Raw genomic sequence first — 20,103 nt, forward strand, 5'->3', positions numbered from 1 at the left:
AGATTTCTGTCAATTGGATGAATAAAACTGGGCATCATCTGCAGAGTAATAAAAATGTATGCATTGCCCAAGGTCCCATAGTGCCACTTTTAAAATTCACATAGCCCACCAGCAAAGATTGCTTAATCTCATTTAAAAGTGAAGGATTCTTAGAATGGGGTTTAAAAGGGACATTGATGGTTTGGTGGAAGATGGTTTGGATGGATTCGATGCTGGCGTGACCACAGTGCACACGTCTAATGTTGCTCACAGTGGTCCAAGGGATCGCTCAGGGAGTCTGTGTGTTTGCTCAGACACATGAAAAATTAGAGGGATTATTGCTTGTCTGTACTTGAAAGTAGTTCAAATCCTGATCAGAATCAGCAATCAGACATGGGAAAAACTTGAAGTTTGCAAACAAAATGCAGTCACAGAAATCAAAGTATTACGTGAACAAGTCATTCGCTATAGTGGTAGACCTTAAACTCACATGGTACGATGGAGAAAACCTGCATAACACCAGGAAAATGTTGATTTGATGATGGCATCTACCTCTGAAGTTGGTAAAACACTCTAAGACTTGAATATTTCCATCATCATGTTTCACTGTGTGACAGATAATGATCACATGGTGTGATACACTGAATAATACCACTTTATATCAGACAGTAGAATCATTCTCTCTGAAGTTCTTTTCCTGATATGCACTCTTTTTTATAATTAATTAATTGAGAAGTAATTTTGCAAATCACATGGTTTAAGTAGATTAGACTTAGAAAAGCATTTTGACATTTGTACTTTTATGAATGGGCAGATAATCTCTCTTTAATAGCAAAAACAGATTATCAAAGGAAAGCTGTTATGTTTGTCTCTGTGGAGTGTGCTACAGTAAATGTTCTCAAGACCATGTTAAATCACGAGATATTGGCACACTGAAGCATATATATAGACAGAAGGCTGAAGGCCAAATACTCCCTCTTGTGTAATTGCGTTAATGAAATAAAATATGGTGAAAAGGAGCAGGAAAAAAATGTGTTTAACTATTTTATGCTTGTACTCTTCTGGGAGAAATGTCTTGCAAGACAAGAGAGGTGATTTACTAGGTTTTAAGTGAGGACATAGTTTGTTTTATCTTATCAGCTGGATTCATAACACATTATTGTAGGCTTTTTCTCAAGTTATCATTGGAACGCAGTTTAAATCAGACAATAACATTTTACAGGCTAATAACACAAATGCTATGGAAATATGGAAGTATAGAACATTGCCATAAAAATCAAATTGTCCAAGCTTTTCTTCAAGAATATTTTAGAAATTTTAGAAAAATCTACTTTCTTCCAAAGTACCTAAAGCTCTTTCACCCAAGTACTCAAAATGTGATGTGTGTATTCACATGACATGTGGATTCCTAATCAAGCAGATTCTAAATTAAAATTCTTGAACAAACAACAGATAACAGCTGGGTACATGTACTTTATTCATATTTCATATATGTTTGTTTACAATTATACAAAAATACAGAATACAGTAGAGTTTTCACCCAGAATACCAACCAGGCATTAATAACATTTGCTTTTTGGCACCCAGACTTATTTCCTGCCTAGAGCCATTTGACTCACTCGCTGAAGATAGATGGACTGAATGACTCGCACACTCAAAAGCACTGTTCAGGATGCATCAGAACACATTACGACTCACATAGGAACAGTATTAAATGGCAGTCATTCTCTTGACTAATGCAAGAAATTGCTTACTTTCTGGATTCCCCGCATTAGACATACTGCTGCTTCTGGCTCTTGCATAGACAGGAAAATGGGAGACCATGTTTTGTTTTTTTTTCTATTTTTTTGTTCACAGCTTAGACCTGTTGCAGCTCATTATATTCAAAGACCATGTATAAAAGCAACTTTTGACATAGTATACCTTGTTTGCTCATTTGTGGCTAGAGAAGCCGGTAGCTCTGTCAGAATATTGGAAACTGCATGTAATAGTCTTCATGTGGAGAAGCACAACCTAAAGGTAACTGTAGAGAAAGTCTCAGGTCTAAACTGCCATAGATATTATACTTCAATACGGTTCAAAAATGCATCCTTGAAAGGAAGCAACTGACTGAAAACTTTCAAATTGCAATACTTTGTCATACCACACGTTTAGATATTTCCTCTAAAAGTACTGTTGGTGTAGACTACACGGACAAAGTGTTATACTTTTTCCTAACACAGACTCGGCTCACCATAAAGAACATGTCACAGGAAATTTGTCATGATCAAAAGCGTTCCTCAAAAATGCATTTTTGAACATTTTCTTGCAGTTCAACACTAAAAACAATACCACACGAAAAAATTCCAGCTATTGATGCTGAAAGGTAAAGTTGATCTGAACTATATGAACACCAATGTGGTATACATAAAAAAACAAAAAAAGCAAAACAAAACATATATTTAATTTTGCACAATATACTCTTTACTCCTATATGAAAAAATTCCCAACATATAGTCCCAAATACACAGGAAACAAGCAGTTACCAGATTAAAAGTTTCCTATAAGATATAAAGGATAAAATGTAACGTGGACAGAAAAGTTAAAACCACTGCAGTTTGTTCAGCCATTTTAGTTTTCACATTCTGAAACACTGCTTTACTAGATCCAAATCTTTACTGGGCACAAGTCAAACGAACTTAACTCTCAGTTAAAAATAAAAGAAGAAGAGAGACTGGAACTCCTGTCTGTTATTTTTGTCTGCCCTGTAATGATCTCGCCACTCTGCTAAAACACGGAAACATGGATGGGCTTTTACATTTCCACACGAGTCACTCACACCAACCAAACAAGGCACAAAAACATGAATGGACATGGTACAATGTAAGACCACATATGTAAGAGAAACACTCAAACTAGATATAGATACTGATGTTTGTGTCCTGCCAGTTATGCCATTGTCAGGTATGTGTCTGATGGGAAAGGTCACAGTCAGTGTGTCCTAATCACACAGCTACCTCTTTATTGATTGTCATTAAAAATATTTATAATTACTTGACTACAACCCATCATAATTTATTGGATTCCCTACTTTGTCTTTGGGCAAGGCTGCGAAGATTAGTTTCCTTTTTAAATAGTTTAACCCTGCTGCCCATTTCCTCAATACTGTGATAAGTTGGCGCAACTTTAAGGCAAAAAAATTCAATATGTGGAGAGCTTTGTGGATTATAAAGGTAAGGGGCATTTTTGTCAATTTTTAAAAACTCATATCATCTGTTGACCTTTATTAGCATTTTAATTTTGATAAATGCACTTACTATTTCATCAGATTTTCTACGAGTGCTTTTCCTGTGCAACACTAACTCTGGCAGTATTGAAAGGCAAAGTAAGCAAGAACAGACGAAACCTTATGAGTGAACAGTCTACACTTGATGAGCCTGATTTACGATTACATTTGGTCTTTGAACGAACAGTTTAAAAGAAAGATAGTTTATCATAAAAATCTAAATGCTAAGGTCTTTGTTGAATATTTCTGTTTCTGTCTCAAACAATTTAGTGTTTTTTTCCTTTGAGGAATGGTCATCAAGAAATCTCTTATGTAACAGTTTTTGCCTTGCAAACATAGATGTGTGTAAAGTAAAAAATAAAGGCATTGTCGAACTAAAACATTTGCTAAGGGAGGCCGATTGCTGTCTTATATGTGCCTGTCTTCTATGTTCTGAAAAACTCACCTTTAAATTAAAAAAATAAAATAAAATTAATCCACAGACGTCATCCCTGATACTTATTAGCAGAATGTCATTGCAGATTTTAACAGTCTAGATCTAAGTTAGTCAAAGCAGCATATTCTGTATACATGTGTTCTCACACATTCTAAATCACCCGAGTTATATATACGCACAACAACAACAACACCAATAAGAAAATGACACTTGTTTAGGAGGAATATGTTTTGGGGTTTGCGATGTGTTAGTATACAGAACCTTTTTTCTTTTCTTTTTTTTTTTTTTAAATGTGTGGCCCTTTAGTAATGGTGCTGTTAAATGACTTAACTTCAGACATTATAGTTGCATGAACAGCAGCCACTGAGTGCTGCCACCAATAAATAAATACATCATATATCCCCATGGGTACATACTGTACTTAAAGCAGATAATGTGACTACATCTTGGAACAACAAAGATTACCATTATTAATCTTAAGGAAACCTTGGAGGCAGAGGAAACTGTGGAGCTGTTGAAGGTGTGGTTAACATGAGGGTCACCGGAGGTAGTAATTCAGGCTTAAGTTCATACAAGACATAACCAGCATAACACTGGTCACCTTGTGGTATGTTCCTTGAAAATGAAGCGGCAGGCCCAAAAACACAGCCAGACTGAATGACACGCTGGTAAAAAGACATAGCTTTCCTCCAAAGATCTGTCGATCCAGCAAATTCTGATGAATGATTAGTCGGAGTCATAGAGTCCAAGGATGAGTGTGGAACAGGAGTTTATAACAGCAAATATCTCACTTTTTTTCTCAAAAGCATGCAGTCTTAGAAGAAAGGCAAGCTTATCCACATGATATAAGTGTGTGATTAAACCAGAACAGTCTTGGTGATGTAATATGCCATCGTGAATCTGGAGAGCAGTCATGAACAGGCCTTTCGCCTCTACGGTCTCACAATGGAATTCAGCTTCGTGTTTTCTTTTCACCCTTGGACACCAACAGGAGAAAAGGGTGAAACCCTGTGAGAAAGGAGAGTGAGATGAGGTTTTAGAGCTTTTTGAAATTTATTTGCTCTTATTTACAGCAATGTCAAAAATCTTACCAAATACACCGAAGAACACCAAATGCAGAAACCTTACACTATTTCAATGACGTTCAGCATGTTCCTGCAGTTGAACAGACAGACATTATCTTTCAGTGAAAGAAAAAGAAGAAGCATAAGAACAAACAAGAAAAGACATCAAGAACAACAAGGATGGCTTTCACATGACAGGAGTCAAGGTTGGTACAGTAGGACAACGTGAGCAATGCAGTCAAGACGCTTGAAAAGTGTAGGAAAACTACTTTTGTCTTTTTTTTTTTTACTAGTCCTGGCAGTAAATATATATCTTCAAACCTTTTTCTATGATGTGAATACATACGCCTCCTAGCTACTTTATCAGGCAAAGCTAACTAATGGAAATGAATCAATCACATGGAAGCAAATTAATGCATTTAAGCATTTAGACACAGTCACGGTGACCAGCTGAAATTTAAACCAAGCATGAGAATAAAAGGTGATTTAAATGAGTTTGAAAGTGGAATGTTTGTTGGTGCCATGCTGGCTGGGATTTTCCCCACACAACCACCACTTCTAGGATTTACAGAAAATGGTCCAAAAATAAGAGAAAAGAAAATATCCAGTGAGTGGCAGTCCTCTTGGTTAAAATGTTTTGTTGAAGTCAGAGGCGATTGGTCTGATTGCTTTCAGTTGCTTGGTGTGTTACAACAAGAAAGCATCATATTTGAAGAAGATGGCTACGGCAACAGAGGCCCACAAAGATCGTATCTTCTATCAGATAAGAACAACAAACTGCTGCAATTCACATGGGCGGAAACTGGTAAGCGTAAGGAAAATTGTTTCCTTGTCTGATGGTCTGGCAATAAGACAATAAGATGGTAGAGTTAGAAGTTGGGTTCATCACCATGAAAGTGTCCATCCATCCGACTTTGTATGAGCGTTTCAGACGAGTGTCGGTGCAATGGTGTGGAGCAGTGAGCGGTCCCCAAACCCCAGGTCATGGACCCGTACCGGAGTCGTTTGAACCGGGCCACAAGAGTTGAGGCTTGGGTGTGAAATTTATGGTTTTTGGGGGTTTTATTAATTTTTATTGATTTTTTAAAATCATTTTTATCGTTAACTCTGTTTCCCTGGGTCTTTTCCTGTGTATTATGAATAAATCTTTATTTTGGTACCGGTACTGGTTTTATTTTGTTGTATTTATCCCTGATACCTTAAAGGGTGCCAAAATATTATAATAATAATAATAATGGATTGGATTTATATAGCACTTTTCAAGGCACCCAAAGCGCTTTACAATACCACTATTCATTCACTCTCACATTGACACACTGGTGGAGGCAAGCTGCAGTTCTAGCCACAGCTGCCCTGGGGCAGACTGACAGAAGCCATATCGCGCCATCGGCCCCTCTGGCCAACACCAGTAGGCGGTAGGGTAAAGTGTCTTGCCCAAGGACACAACGACCAGGACAGAGAGCCCAGGGATCGAATCGGCGACCTTCCGGTTACAGATGCGCTTCCCAACGGGTTCGTAGCGAAAAAAAGGTTGGGGACCGCTGGTGTGGAGCATATTTCCTTGTCACACTTTGAGCCCCTTAGTATCAACTAAGCATTGTTTGAAACACAACAGCCTAAATGAGTGTTGTTGGCGACCATGTTCAACCCTTTATAACCACAGTGTGCCCATCTTGTGATGCTTGTTTCCAACAGGATAATGCGCCATGTCACAAAGCTCAGATTGTCTCAAGCTGGTTGCATGAACATGAAACTGAGTTCAGTGCACTCAAATGGCCTCCATATCCACCAGATCTCAATCCAATAGAGCACCTTTGAGATGTGGAGATTTTCATCATGGGAATGCAATCAGGATATTTGCAGTAACAGTGCTGTGTCAGTCATGTCAGTGCTGTCATGAGCCAAAATCTCTGTGGAATGTTTAGTACATTGTTGTGATGGACTAGCACAGAGGTGTCTCCTAAACTTTTTAATATGGGTGGCAATATGGGGGCTATATATATGAGCACACGAGAGAGGAAGACACCCTACAGTTAGGTGAAAAATTACCTTTTTTCTTATTTTTTTATTTATTTTGTGCATATACTTTTTAATTTAAAATAATGACTTATTATTTTTTGTTTCTTGCCATTGTGCAAAAGTTAGGCTATTGACCTTCTTTAAAGAGTCTTGACTGCACAATGATGATATTCTATGAAATATTTCTATGAAATCAGGCGACTTACAAAAGAGAGAATATGAAGGAAATGTAAAAAGTAAAGTTGCAGCAGAATTTGATATGAGTCTAAAGCCTAGGCCTAAAAATAGTGTAATAATAAACACACAAAACATTTTCTACCACTAAATTCACAATTTTAACAAAACCCACACGTCCAATATTTTACTGCAAATTTGCTATTTTAGAGTTTTCATGCCTGAAGTAATACCTTTGATCTCTGTTTATATTTTTTGTGAATACATAGTACATAATTAACAGACTGCTTGCTCAATCAGTTTTAAGCAACCAATCCAGCTGCAGTAAGAAGTCAGAGCATTATTTTACTGCTGCAAATTTGCATTGCCTGTAAATTAAAAACAAACAAACAAAAAAAGCTCACTTTTCTGATATTTCAGTATTTAGTGGAGGTGCAGTCCCTTCTGTTCCTGTGAGTCCTTCTTCTGCAGGATTCTGTTGAACATCGTCCTGGTTCCTCCGTGATCTGACCTGTGCCAGGTTAGAAAATTCCTCTTAATTCCAAAGTTCACCACAAGGATCAACGAGGTGTGTAGAACAATGGCACAAAGTTGAAAGGCTGCCGCCAGCTCTCATAAATTCAATGGAACAAAGCACGACTGTATCTCTCGACATTTTCATGGGCTCATATCTCTTAGGTACTTCAGCTTAGTGTTTAAGGTCAAAGGTTGGCTCACCTTCCATACAAGCAAGAACATGATGGCTAAAAGTGGAATGAAGAGTAAGGAGAGAAGGCTTCTCTCCACCACCTCAGGCAGGAGTCTTTGTTGCTGACCTAGGATTAAAAGGACAAATTCTCTTAAAAATGACTTAAACTATGATTAAAAATTAATAAATAAACTATGACTTTTTCTTCAGTGATTTCTGTTTTTTTAATAATTACATTTTCTTTGTTTTTACTGTGAAAAGTAAAGATCATCACCAAATAAATATTATACCGTACCTTATTTCTTAGTTCTTACTATCTTTAACATAAAGAGCATTTTGCGGCACAAACTACTGATAATGTGCAAAGATTTTCTTGGCATCCATTCAAATAAAATACTATAATTTAGTCTCTCTGGAGGTTAATGTGGTTATCAAGAAAGCAACAGTAAACAAAAAGAAACTTATTATATCACCACGTTCTTGATACCCCCCCCCCCCCCCCCCCCCTTCAGTGTTTCTGTTGTGTTACTACAACCACTCTGCAATGCACTTACACTTCACACTGTAATGAATGTTTATGAATCAGTATTTAATGAAATGTACATTCTGTCTGCATTTCCACACGCAGTCAGTCAAAACACTGACAACACTGACTGAAGATGCAAAGCCCTGCAGGGGTTTTAACTGAGTAGGCAGGTAAACACTTAAAAGGACAAGACGAGGCACATGATGAGGAATGCTGTCACTGCTCATCAGTGACAGCATTCTGAGGGCACTGGCTTACTTGATATCAAAAGTGGAAAAACACTGTTGCCCATTTGGCACACCAGCTGGACTGGTTTTGCAGCCCATTTTTTTTCTTGCAAATATCCACAGACTTACTTGTTTTGCAGTCATTTTGACACAGTGGGCTGGTAGTGGGGGACTCTGAAGGATAAACAGAAAAACACAAAAGAGATAGATTCAGAGTTACCAGAAAACACAACAAGACAAATGAAAAAGTGACATAAAGGGATGGAAATTAAGGGAAGAGAGGAGTGTCAACATTTTATTGTCAGGTGTTAAAAAGGCACCTCAACACCACTTTTTCTACTCTCCCCTCAAACACGCACAATAGAGCTCATCCGACCACTCCGCAAAAGAAAAGCCAAGCGCTTGGGAAGATTGCTCTGTATTCAACGTGTAGACAATCAGGTTTCGGCTCTTTTCTTCCTTTTCACATGTGCTACCTTGGGACATCTTCCCTCGGTCCTGTGACTCAGCCGTGTCTCTATGGGCCATCTGACCGCTGAGAACATTTTTCAGCTCTTATCTTGCAAAGTTCTTGTGAAGACATAATGGTTTGTGGATTAAAAGCTTCTCCAAACAGCCACAAGAGGTCTGTCCTAAATAAAGCCTTTTCACTATATTCCTAAGAGGGTGGCTGTAGTTTTACAAGCAGGAATGAACTTGTGACGGAAATGTTCAGGGTTTAAATTTATTTTTTAGGAGGGCGTTTTCAAGAGTTAAGGTTAGTTTTCTGAATGCTGCCTGCTTTCCCACACCTTTAACTTATGCCTCGGGTTTGTGTGTTTTATTGTTCTCAGTCCTTAGTTTAGATTCTTTTGCAAATTTATATTCTTGTTAGTATAGTTATAACATTATTTTTTGGGAGGATTTTACATTTCTCAGAGTTTTAAAGTTTCCTTTCCAACTGTGGTTTTGACAAGGCTTAGTTTTAATTTTGTGTAAACTTCTCTGGGTAATCTGGTATTAGTTCTTCATAGTTTCCTAGTGTCTGTGTAGATTTAAGTGCTTGATTTTTGGTTTATCCCACTTCCCCTGTGTTCCCCATATCTGCAGTTAAGTCTCCTTCTCTGTGTTAGACGTTTCCTTGTTTTGTTACTTTGTATTTTATTTTGGCAGGGTTTTTTTGTTTTGAATTTAGTTTTCCTTCCTGGCTATCCTTGACTAGACTTACCTGTGTACCAAGCTGTTCCCCATTTTCCTGATCAGCCCTAGTGTGCCATGCAGTATAAATAGCCCCAGTCTCCTCTTGTCCTCTGCTGTGATGTCTGTCATTCTTTCTTGTTTTCTCCTGGGCCCTATACTACAAAGCAACTTCGGCATACCCATGGTCTCTTTCCCTTATCTGGATTCATTTACTGTGACAATGGTTAAATCATTAAACTGGCTGTGTAAATTTTTTTAAGTACTCTGCAGCTGTCAATTATTTAATTCACAGTTCTCTGCAGTAAAAAAATTCTAAAAGTTTACTTTGATTATAAGAAATAGTAGACGTTACACAAGTCAGAGTACACGTTTTAAATTGTCTTCTTTGAACAACGTCCAAAGAAAATAACTTTGCAATAACAGCCAGACTATGAAACTTGAAGGGCTCGCTCATTCATTTAAACAGGTTGTCACTCAATTCCTGTCAGAATCGGCAGACTTGAAATTACTGCAGATGACTTTATAACCACTTCGCTGCTGCTCATATCTGTCTTCTTACTTTGACAGCTTTCTAGTAAGAACAAGGATCCACATTATAGAATTATATGTCCAAGAAACAGATTTACAATATAAGTAATTATAAAGTGGAACTGATTCCATCTTCTGACTGATTAATCTGCATATATTTTGAATTATCTGTAACAAATAAATGTCCAAATTTTCATTACTTATACACTGCTGGATAACTCTATATTAACATAGTACCATATATTACAAGATAATTATTCATTTTAAGTAATATGTATTTAACTAAAGTTTTGGAATAATTTGTATGAAGTACAAAGAATATTTCCAAAAAAATACAGTGACGTATAAGACAAACGGAGAATAACATAGAAGTATTTAAATTGTATGCTTCTTTCAGCTGCTTTCAGCTGAGTCATCACAGTGTGCAGCCCTGTATATTCGATTTGGCAAAATAAAGTACACTAAAGTAATACATAAGCACTTGATTAAATGTCAATTCCACCACTGGTCCTATTTAGTTTTAAATTGTCTTCTTTGAACAACGTCCAAAGAAAATAACTTTGCAATAACAGCCAGACTATGAAACTTGAAGGGCTCGCTCATTCATTTAAACAGGTTGTCACTCAATTCCTGTCAGAATCGGCAGACTTGAAATTACTGCAGATGACTTTATAACCACTTCGCTGCTGCTCATATCTGTCTTCTTACTTTGACAGCTTTCTAGTAAGAACAAGGATCCACATTATAGAATTATATGTCCAAGAAACAGATTTACAATATAAGTAATTATAAAGTGGAACGGATTCCATCTTCTGACTGATTAATCTGCATATATTTTGAATTATCTGTAACAAATAAATGTCCAAATTTTCATTACTTATACACTGCTGGATAACTCTATATTAACATAGTACCATATATTACAAGATAATTATTCATTTTAAGTAATATGTATTTAACTAAAGTTTTGGAATAATTTGTATGAAGTACAAAGAATATTTCCAAAAAAATACAGTGACGTATAAGACAAACGGAGAATAACATAGAAGTATTTAAATTGTATGCTTCTTTCAGCTGCTTTCAGCTGAGTCATCACAGTGTGCAGCCCTGTATATTCGATTTGGCAAAATAAAGTACACTAAAGTAATACATAAGCACTTGATTAAATGTCAATTCCACCACTGGTCCTATTTAGTGGCAGTGCCCCCCCCCCCCCCCCCCCCCCCCCTCTAGATGCGCTCGTGCTGTGTAGCTCTTTGGTTGCTAAGTATTAAACTGACTTCACAATATATCATGATATACCGTAATATATCACATATGAAAATGTGATTAAATAATCTTTCTGCTTGTTACTGATCATCATTAAAAGCAATCCTATTCTGTTATTCTTTATTATTGTTATCTGACTTATGAGTATTAAACAGTGTTCTTTACTTTCAAGTGATTATACCTTCTGCTGTTTTTCTCAACATTAATGAATGCAAATTGTTGAAACAGAGAAAGTGGTAACTTCATAAAATGAAAAATGTTGTGCAAATCTTAAATTCATATCTTTAAGGGTACATGTAGAATATCAGGTGCATTACAAAGTGATCTTAACTGTGAAACTAAAATGTGAAAAATATGATTATCCTCTCCTGACATTGTTTTTGGTTTTTGTTTCCTTGCTGACTCTTTTCATGCAGAATGCAAAAAAGATGAATTCAAATTCAGATTGCGCAATCCAGACTACCTAAAAACCATCAGCTTCGTCCAAGAAAAGCTGGACTGACTGATAGATATTTCGCCAGTCTTGTCATTTATTGTAGTGTGCTTTGGCTTAAAGCATCACACTCCAGATGGAGTGTGCAACATGCAGCTTGTTGTGGAGGCGTTACAACTGAACTTTTGCAGAAACACCTGAGATATATTCGTTCAAATAGTTTGACCCAGTGCTTTTTTTTAAATCTTTTGTTTTATTTTAATCAATAAGAATCTATAAGAGGAAATGCTGACTTTGCATTTGACCATTGGCCTTATAGTAAATTTTCTGCAAAACCCAGTGCACAGTAGCTACAAAGATGCTGCAATCAATACAAACTTTGCACAAGAATTCAGCAATAAAGCAATAAACCTCACAAATCTCACACCTCAATTAACCATTTAGTTTTTCTTCATTTAAACGAATGAAATTACACAAACATGTCTAACAACATAAAAGTGTTATATAGAGTACTCACCTTCTGAATACTCATCTATTAATGGTGGGTATGGTGAGGTGGGACAGGGAGGAACATCACAGTCGTGTGCATCTTCTTTATTCTGTGCAGCTCTGAGTAAATCTTCGATGAAGTCAAAGTATTGGTTGGTGTCAAACCTCTCTTCCCTATAGTGGCACTCAAAATCAAGCATGATGTCATTCTGGAAATACAGAGACACAATTTTCATTAAATACATTTATTTCATTTCTTTTTTCCTTCCAAAAAAATCTCTAATTTTGCTACACACATGCAATCTTGCGCTTTTCTACATATTATCACATGAAAGTGCATGACTGTGCAAATGCTTCATGTATTTCAGACATTCAGTGTTCTTCAGCCTGTCATGTCTCGCTTGCAAAGCTGGTGTGAGAATAACTTGTGAATTAACAGAGTAAGCATCATGACTCCTACTTTCTGAACCTAAACCAGTAGCGACCATGTATTTGAAACAGACTATATGCTGTGTAAAACCTGTGAGAATGGGTAACTTTTTCAAAATGTTGAAAACCCATTTCTACCCATATTAAATGAAAATCATGTGACTCAATGCATACCTGAAGCTTGCATGCTTTCATTCTTTCTTTCTTTTTTGCAGTCCAGAAAAACTTCATCCAAAATCATTCAGTTTTAAATAATTAGGCCACTATATATTTTGATTATGTGTTTTTCATATACATTATCCAATTATATATAATGCACATTTCAACACTGTTTGTCATGGATGCTGGATCTGTGATAAAAGTGGTAAAAGATAACCAGTAAACAATGAACTTACCAGATCCTGCATATGGACCCTTTGTTCTTGGAGTATCTGAATGAATATGCTAATGTTCTCTTTATTGGATGAAACGTTTCCAAACTTTTCTGATAACCTTACTAAGCTTTCCTCCAAATAGAAGATATTTAATTTCATCCAACACATCCCAGCCTGGAAAAAAAGGAACACATATGCAATATGAAATGCATGAACTGTGTGATACATACATGGTATAACATAGCAGCATAGCTGATGTGTTTACTGATAGTTTGACATGGAGATGTAGCTCAAAAAAGGTAATCATTGTCAGTGAGTTCATCGTCTTATGGCTCAGTCATACTAGAATAAATGGCAGCCTTGGAAATAGGAAAAAGTGAGCATGCGTCACGTTCAATCTCTGAGTAACCACTTTCAAAGGCAAGGTAATTACATAGGTAAGAAGCAACCAGTGTCAAAACATTTGTGGTCCAACTGACTCTAATCATTCTCAGACAGACTGTTGAAGGTTTGCCAATAATTGCTGCCTAATTTATAAACACAGATCGTTAACGCACTGCAATTAATCTGAGTCAATGTGTGGCGTTGAGTGCAGTCTGTGGCTATTGACTATGTGCACGTTAGCATATGCTACTTCAGGTGTGGAAACTCCTGTTGGGAGCTTTGTTTCCGGTGTCCTATTCGCGCCCGGTTTACGGTCCAAAACAAGTTAAGCAAATGAATGAATCAAGCGCCGATTTACATTTCTATAGATGTCTCGGGCATTTACCCAATATATCTGTAAATGATGTTCATCGACTTGTCGATATTTTTCCCCGGCGCCTCAGAGCAAAAGAGAAAAGGGATTCAAATGTTATATTTCTCAGCTGTCCCTCGTTTATCGCGGGTGTTATGTTCTAAAAATAACCAGCGATAGGTGAAATCAAGTAGCCAATTTTATTTTTTGACGGTGCAAAACGTTTCGTGGACATCGTGGACATACAGCACTGCACTTCAGAGTCACACTGCTAGCGATCGATGCAGCGATTCTGTACTGTACAGGAGAGACATCACGGAGGAGATTGTCTGCAGTGATCAGGACGCAGGACACATTGTGATGTAAAAAAAGCATGCAAACTTACACTAAAAAAACTGCGAAACAGCGAGGTGAAAGGTGAACCGTGTTATAGCGAGGGACCACTGTCATTTTGAAGGTAAGTCACAACATACCCTTTGTACATACTAATGTATAGAAACCCTTACCAGCAATCGTTCCCTTTTTGTGTGGCTTTTTTCATGGTTTGTTAACATGCTGTGTGGGTGTGTACTTGAGTAGCTGATATCGACATAACGGGAAACATCTGGTTTGACTATTCTTCACCTGTAGTTTGAATGCTGAACATTTGCCTGTTTAAATCACAAGACCAGTCACTATACAGAGATGTGCTTCTGAATGTGGACGATGTGTCTTCTGCTGCAGTGATGCAGTTCTGCTTGTGTTGAGTGATGTAAACAACTGATCGATCTAAACTCTTTAAACGTCAAAATTGATCATTCGATTTTTTATGACACAACAGTGGTGAGTGTTCCCACCTTCTGCTCTTTGTAACTTAACGTGATCTTTCCGTTTTTGAGTTTTGGACATGATTTTGGAGTATATCTTTGCAGTAGCGATTGACCGCAAAGTAAAGCTACCGGAAATGTACAACCCCACATCCGGTCTCAAACCAGGAAGTTAGCATTTTCTCGTGCACAGGGTCAATAGGGGACTTGACTTTGCACTTTTGTTCACCTATAAAAGTTAATTGCTGTATTATCACAACGGATTCTATGTTATTAACAATTTGAACCAATCCAATTGCAAATTGATAGCAGATTGGTTCCATCTTATTGCTGTTTTATTACCATCCTGACACACCCAAATCAATCCAAATATGCCAAATGACTCAGAGTGGCCATAAACCTGGTTCACCTCTTTGAAGTAACAATATCAAATGCAAGGACAATTAAACCATTTTTTTGTGCTTATCAATTTGCTAGATTTGTCATAAATTTGGTTACTGCCTGTTCATTGAAAGATGTCACAATATCTTACCTCTTCTTTAGGAATGTACTCTAGAGGAATTAGGTAATCTTTAGGAATATTTTGCCTCTGTAAAAAAGAAAGTACATTAACATTAAACTGCAGGCAACATCATAAAAACATGAATTTTCATTCAGTTTGAAAATTTGTGAATTTACTATTATTGAAACCATGAACACAAAGTCTTGGTGAAACAACTACACAGCTTTCTTTTTTGTTCCTGTTAGACCTGTGTTCAGGTGCTAACTTTCTATTTTCTCCTCTGTTGATGACTAGTTATTTAAAATATATATTCTAGAAAGATAAACAGGTAGTTTTTACATTACACAGTTAAGTGATGGCAGTGATCAAATATGGCTCTGTGGAAAAATACAGTGTTTGCAGCTGTTTGACCTAAGACTTTCAAGATCTGCCACTGGTTTGAATACAGTTCTAATGCTTATGCGTTGTGCTTTGTGTGTTCATTTGACTATATTTTAATAGCTATAACAGCTTTAGATTGTTCAGTGGTAGCCTGCCATGTATGACATACCAGAATAGACATTTAGTTTAGAATTTCTCAAATACAATTTAATTGCAGTGGTTCTCTTACCAAAGTGGAGAGTTTAGCGATGTCATTGGTCACTGGGTTGACGTTAAGTCTATCTGAATGCACCCCAATTGTAATGAACAGCAGGAAATGGACACAGACGTGTATCCAACTCTGCAGGTCAGAAGGGACAAACATGTTTTGGCAATTAGTTACATCTTCAACATCAAAAGCCATTTATGATCAGAATCTCATGCAAGACACTAGATTAGAGATTCACTGCACCTAAAAAGCAAAAGAAAAAAAAGTCACACTAAATCAGATTAAGAACAAAAAGAGTGGATTGTGCAGCTGTTCCTGCAACTTTCCAAGATTTAGAGTTGTTGGTGTTTCCATGCTTAACAACTCGGCCTCCCAAGCCTTCGGCCATTACTTGCACAAAGATGTGTTGTCTCTTATAAAAGTCACCAAGAAATACAATTGGCAATGAAATATGACAATTTTACAGCCATATAATAAATGTGTATTGCCAATGCTGTGTTGAATACTATTCTTACTGGCTAGTCTTTATGGTGGAGACACATCAAAGCATTTTACAAGGACGTGTAATGTTATACCTGCAGTGTTGGATAAATTATCAGTACTGTCTTTGTTCTGGAAAACCAATTCAAGTTATGTCTTAAATCTATGCAAAGGTCTTAAAGAATGCAATAAAGAGTCTGATAAGATGACTAACAGAATTCTTACTCAGAGGACTGCTTTCAATTTTCACTTGCCTTCTGTTTTAACTGGCAGTTGCTTTAGTTGTAAGAGTATTTTAGTGCCTGGCTCTGCTTTAACTTTTATTGAAGTGAAAAAAGAAATAGATTCTCGGCCATGCTGGAACAGAGTTGGGTAATGACACAGTACTAGATGTTATTTTTATTTTTCAATGACAAGGGATTTTTGTTGTCATTGTCTTAGTACGTGTTTTAATGTTTTTATGGTCTTGTCAGGTCGGGGTAGATCATATGGATAGCCAGAAAAGAGAGAAAGAGCTACTTTAAAAGTCTTGAAGTATTATTTTGAGGCTGTTTAAGGCAAAGTTGTAAAAGATAACAGCTACATAACAAATAACACAATGAATTACTTCTGATTCCATGCAAGAAACAAGTAAATGTAAATGTATTACATTTCCTGAATATCATACCCAGTATTGTGTTGTAACATTTGATCTAGTGTTATTAAAAACACACACACACACACACACACACACACACCAAAAAAACCCATCAAGTATCAGCACACTTATATCAGGTCTAACTGTGATTAATTATTTTAAATTTGTGTACTTAAATAGAAGATATCAGATGCCAAACGTTAACCTTTTAAAATTTACATCATTTGGATAATATCCCAGAGTGCTGCCATTTCAAGGAGATATTTGTTCTTAAAAACATATGTCTGGCAGTAAGAACAATAATGTAAACATAGCTTCTTAAAGTTACTCTCAGGCTTGTGAAGAGACAGCTTGCAGTCTTTTGGCTGACCTGCTTCTTATGCAATGGATCCCTAATTCTCCTCTAAGTAAAGATGGGGCCCAAAAGAAGGAGAGCCCAAAAACACATTAGTAACCTTCAATGTGAACTTGCTGTTTGGTGGATAAAATTTTAAGTGTTTCACAAAGGGAACCATGCCACGTCTAATCTGGCAACCTTTATAACAAGATTTTGTTCTATTGTTAATGATGATCATACTATTTTGCAACAACTAACTGGGGAACAGACCTGGACCATCTACATTTCTCTGCCATCCTGGGGTTGAGATCAGTAATTTTCAAATCTTCAAAGCCACCAGTGTTCCTCCTGTTGCTATATGTAAGTCACAATAAGCCACAACAGGAAGCCAGTGGAACAATGATCCATCTACATCAGGAAATGCTAAAGGAAAAGATGGAATGTAATTCAATTCCTTGTAGCTTGCATCATCCAACTATTGTCTTTAAATGGAAGTCGGGGATGAAAAACAAGCAAGTTTGCTGGACACTTAAATTTCATGAGTTATGCCTCAATCTTTAACCTCTAACCATATTTGTATAACAAATGAGGGATAATAAAAACAGAGTTCCCTATCTACAACTAAAGTACAATGTCGGGATTTTTCAGCAAAGCAAAACCTGATGTTTATCACACAACATCTCAAACCACTCCAATACTCTTGTTTTTTGTCTTTAACATACTGTCTGTACAGAATGTGTGCACAGTGATGCTCATGAACGAGAAACAAGTGTATCTGCTGTCTCCTTTAGGTTAATGTCCAGTGTCCAGGCTGCCCCTAATTTCTTTAGTATGGATTACATGCAGAAACTTGCTACAGTACCTGAGTATATGGAGTTACAGGCTTACAGTGAATTCAGCAGGCCAGAATCCTCACAATTCCTCTTCAAGCCACCATATCCGTCTGTTTACATTTCTTACATAGCTTAAGCTTACATAGCTTAATGAACATGCTCACTATATAAAAACATTTTTTTAAAAGATGATTCAGTGTGTCAAGTGTGCAGTTGTTGCTCATGCTGTAATTAAAAAAAACCCTAAAACTTCACACAGACTAGAAAGCATCCCATCAAATTTAAGTCAGTGAAAAGATTATTAAGAAAAATGTGCTAATTATGTTTGGTCATTAAGGACATTCAGAAGACATGTTATCATTTCACTATCAACCTAGTAAACAGCTAACTGTTGTGCACATGTGGACCTCCTGTGGCTGGTTTGCTATTATCAACATTATAATTTCTGAATGTTTGCAGATGCAAATATACTAACAAATAAAACTAAATGATAATAAATAAATACAACAACAAAAAAGAAAACAAACAAACAAAACATCAGCAAACACATCAGGTGGGCATGTAGTCACCATTCCAGGATCCTTATGAGACAGATTCATAACCCATAAAATAAATTAGCTAAGCACAACCAATCAACGAATGTCAGACTGGGTATAACATGTTAAAGAACTCAATTAACCTCTTGGTGCTGGTAAGTTAAGTGTCTTTCTGAAACAAATCTTCATAAGATTTATGGTTAGATTGGGCTGATGAGGGGAATAGGACAACTGCTTCAATTTTGATGGTGGTAGAGACCTGACATTTCTGTATAATTAATGCAGATCCTATCACTGTCCAAGAGGTTTTTAGTTTTACATCATAGACATGCATCTTGTGGGGACAGGTTAATTGGATAATCCAAATTGCCACTAGGTGTGAATGTGAGTGCGAATGGTTGTCTGTCCCTGTGTGTTGGCCCTGCGACAGACTGGCGACCTGTCCAGGGTGTACCCTGCCTCTCGCCCTATGACAGCTGGGATAGGCTCCAGCGCCCCCCGCGACCCTGAAAAGGATAAGCGGAAGCGAATGGATGGATGGATGGATCATATTATTCTATGAAAAGGTTTACTTAAAATAGAAATTGAATACTTGAAATAGAATATGATGATGGCCTTTTGAGAGTATTAAAACAAAACATAATTTAACGTTTTCTTTTATTGTCTGAGTCACCAAAATCAGATTATGTAATTGGTTAAAATGAAAAAATAAAAAAAAGAAGAAGAAAAAAATCAAATGGCACGACTCCTAGATTTGGATTACTACCAAAGTATAATTAATTGTTTCTTTGCTCCAAGGCTGAGCTGTCTTCCTGGATTAGGAAAACCATTCATATGTTACTTCTGTGCTGACAGAAGAAAAAAAGAACCCAAACTGTAGTTTACAATTCCCATTCATATTTATAGTACAACTCTCTATCATTTTGATTTTTATTCAGCAGAGGTTTAAGAGCAGACCTACCATTAAACATTTCAAACAAAAAATAACAACGGATGCAAACCTGCTTAAATTTCTGCTGTTGGATCAAAACAGCTGTTGACTTACTTTTGTGTGTTGGCGACACAGGAAGGAGGTACAGACTTATGCAAGGACACAATGTTAAAAAAAAAAAAACACTGTTGAAGAAATGCTGTGCAACAAGAACGACACTGAGATTTAGCTTCACTTTTCAACAATTTTCACTGTTAAAACCTTGTTTTGTAAGACATATAAATAATTTATTTCACCAAGTAGCAACTGTGTGGGACAACATTGCAACAACTATTGCTACTATGTGGCTACTTTGAAGAAAATAATATAAAGATACTGGGAATTTGTAAAGCTGTGTGTAGAAATCAGTTGGTGCACAATACTGCTGCAATAAGTTCTATTTTACTTGAAGACGGTACAGTCATGGAAATCTAAGTCCTCTAAATGTACAATTTGCAAAGAGAATGACTGTAATTTATGCACTCTGACCAAAAGTTATTTTTACTGTGCATGATAGTGGAAACATTCCTAAGAAGTGTAATTTGACATCCATGTAAAATGTAATAGTATCATATTGTCACGTAGTCCATAGCATATA

General features: G+C 36.7%; 1 protein-coding gene across 1 annotated transcript in view; it reads right to left on the reverse strand.

Moving 5' to 3' along the window:
• Positions 1 to 1,432: 1,432 nt before the first annotated feature.
• kitlga (kit ligand a) overlaps positions 1,433 to 20,103 on the reverse strand; it is a 29,900-nt gene continuing 11,229 nt past the window's right edge. The window contains exons 2-10 of the mRNA XM_006782327.3: positions 15,734 to 15,844; positions 15,154 to 15,210; positions 13,101 to 13,253; positions 12,305 to 12,485; positions 8,508 to 8,552; positions 7,655 to 7,752; positions 7,342 to 7,448; positions 4,772 to 4,835; positions 1,433 to 4,688 (exon numbers count right to left, since the gene is read on the reverse strand). Coding sequence (XP_006782390.2) covers positions 4,805 to 4,835; positions 7,342 to 7,448; positions 7,655 to 7,752; positions 8,508 to 8,552; positions 12,305 to 12,485; positions 13,101 to 13,253; positions 15,154 to 15,210; positions 15,734 to 15,844 — 783 coding nt within the window. The 3' untranslated portion in view covers positions 1,433 to 4,688; positions 4,772 to 4,804. The remainder of the gene's footprint in view (positions 4,689 to 4,771; positions 4,836 to 7,341; positions 7,449 to 7,654; positions 7,753 to 8,507; positions 8,553 to 12,304; positions 12,486 to 13,100; positions 13,254 to 15,153; positions 15,211 to 15,733; positions 15,845 to 20,103) is intronic.

Source organism: Neolamprologus brichardi, chromosome 7 (assembly GCF_056152115.1).
Source record: "Neolamprologus brichardi isolate AB-2024 chromosome 7, ASM5615211v1, whole genome shotgun sequence".
Lineage (NCBI taxonomy): Eukaryota > Metazoa > Chordata > Actinopteri > Cichliformes > Cichlidae > Neolamprologus > Neolamprologus brichardi.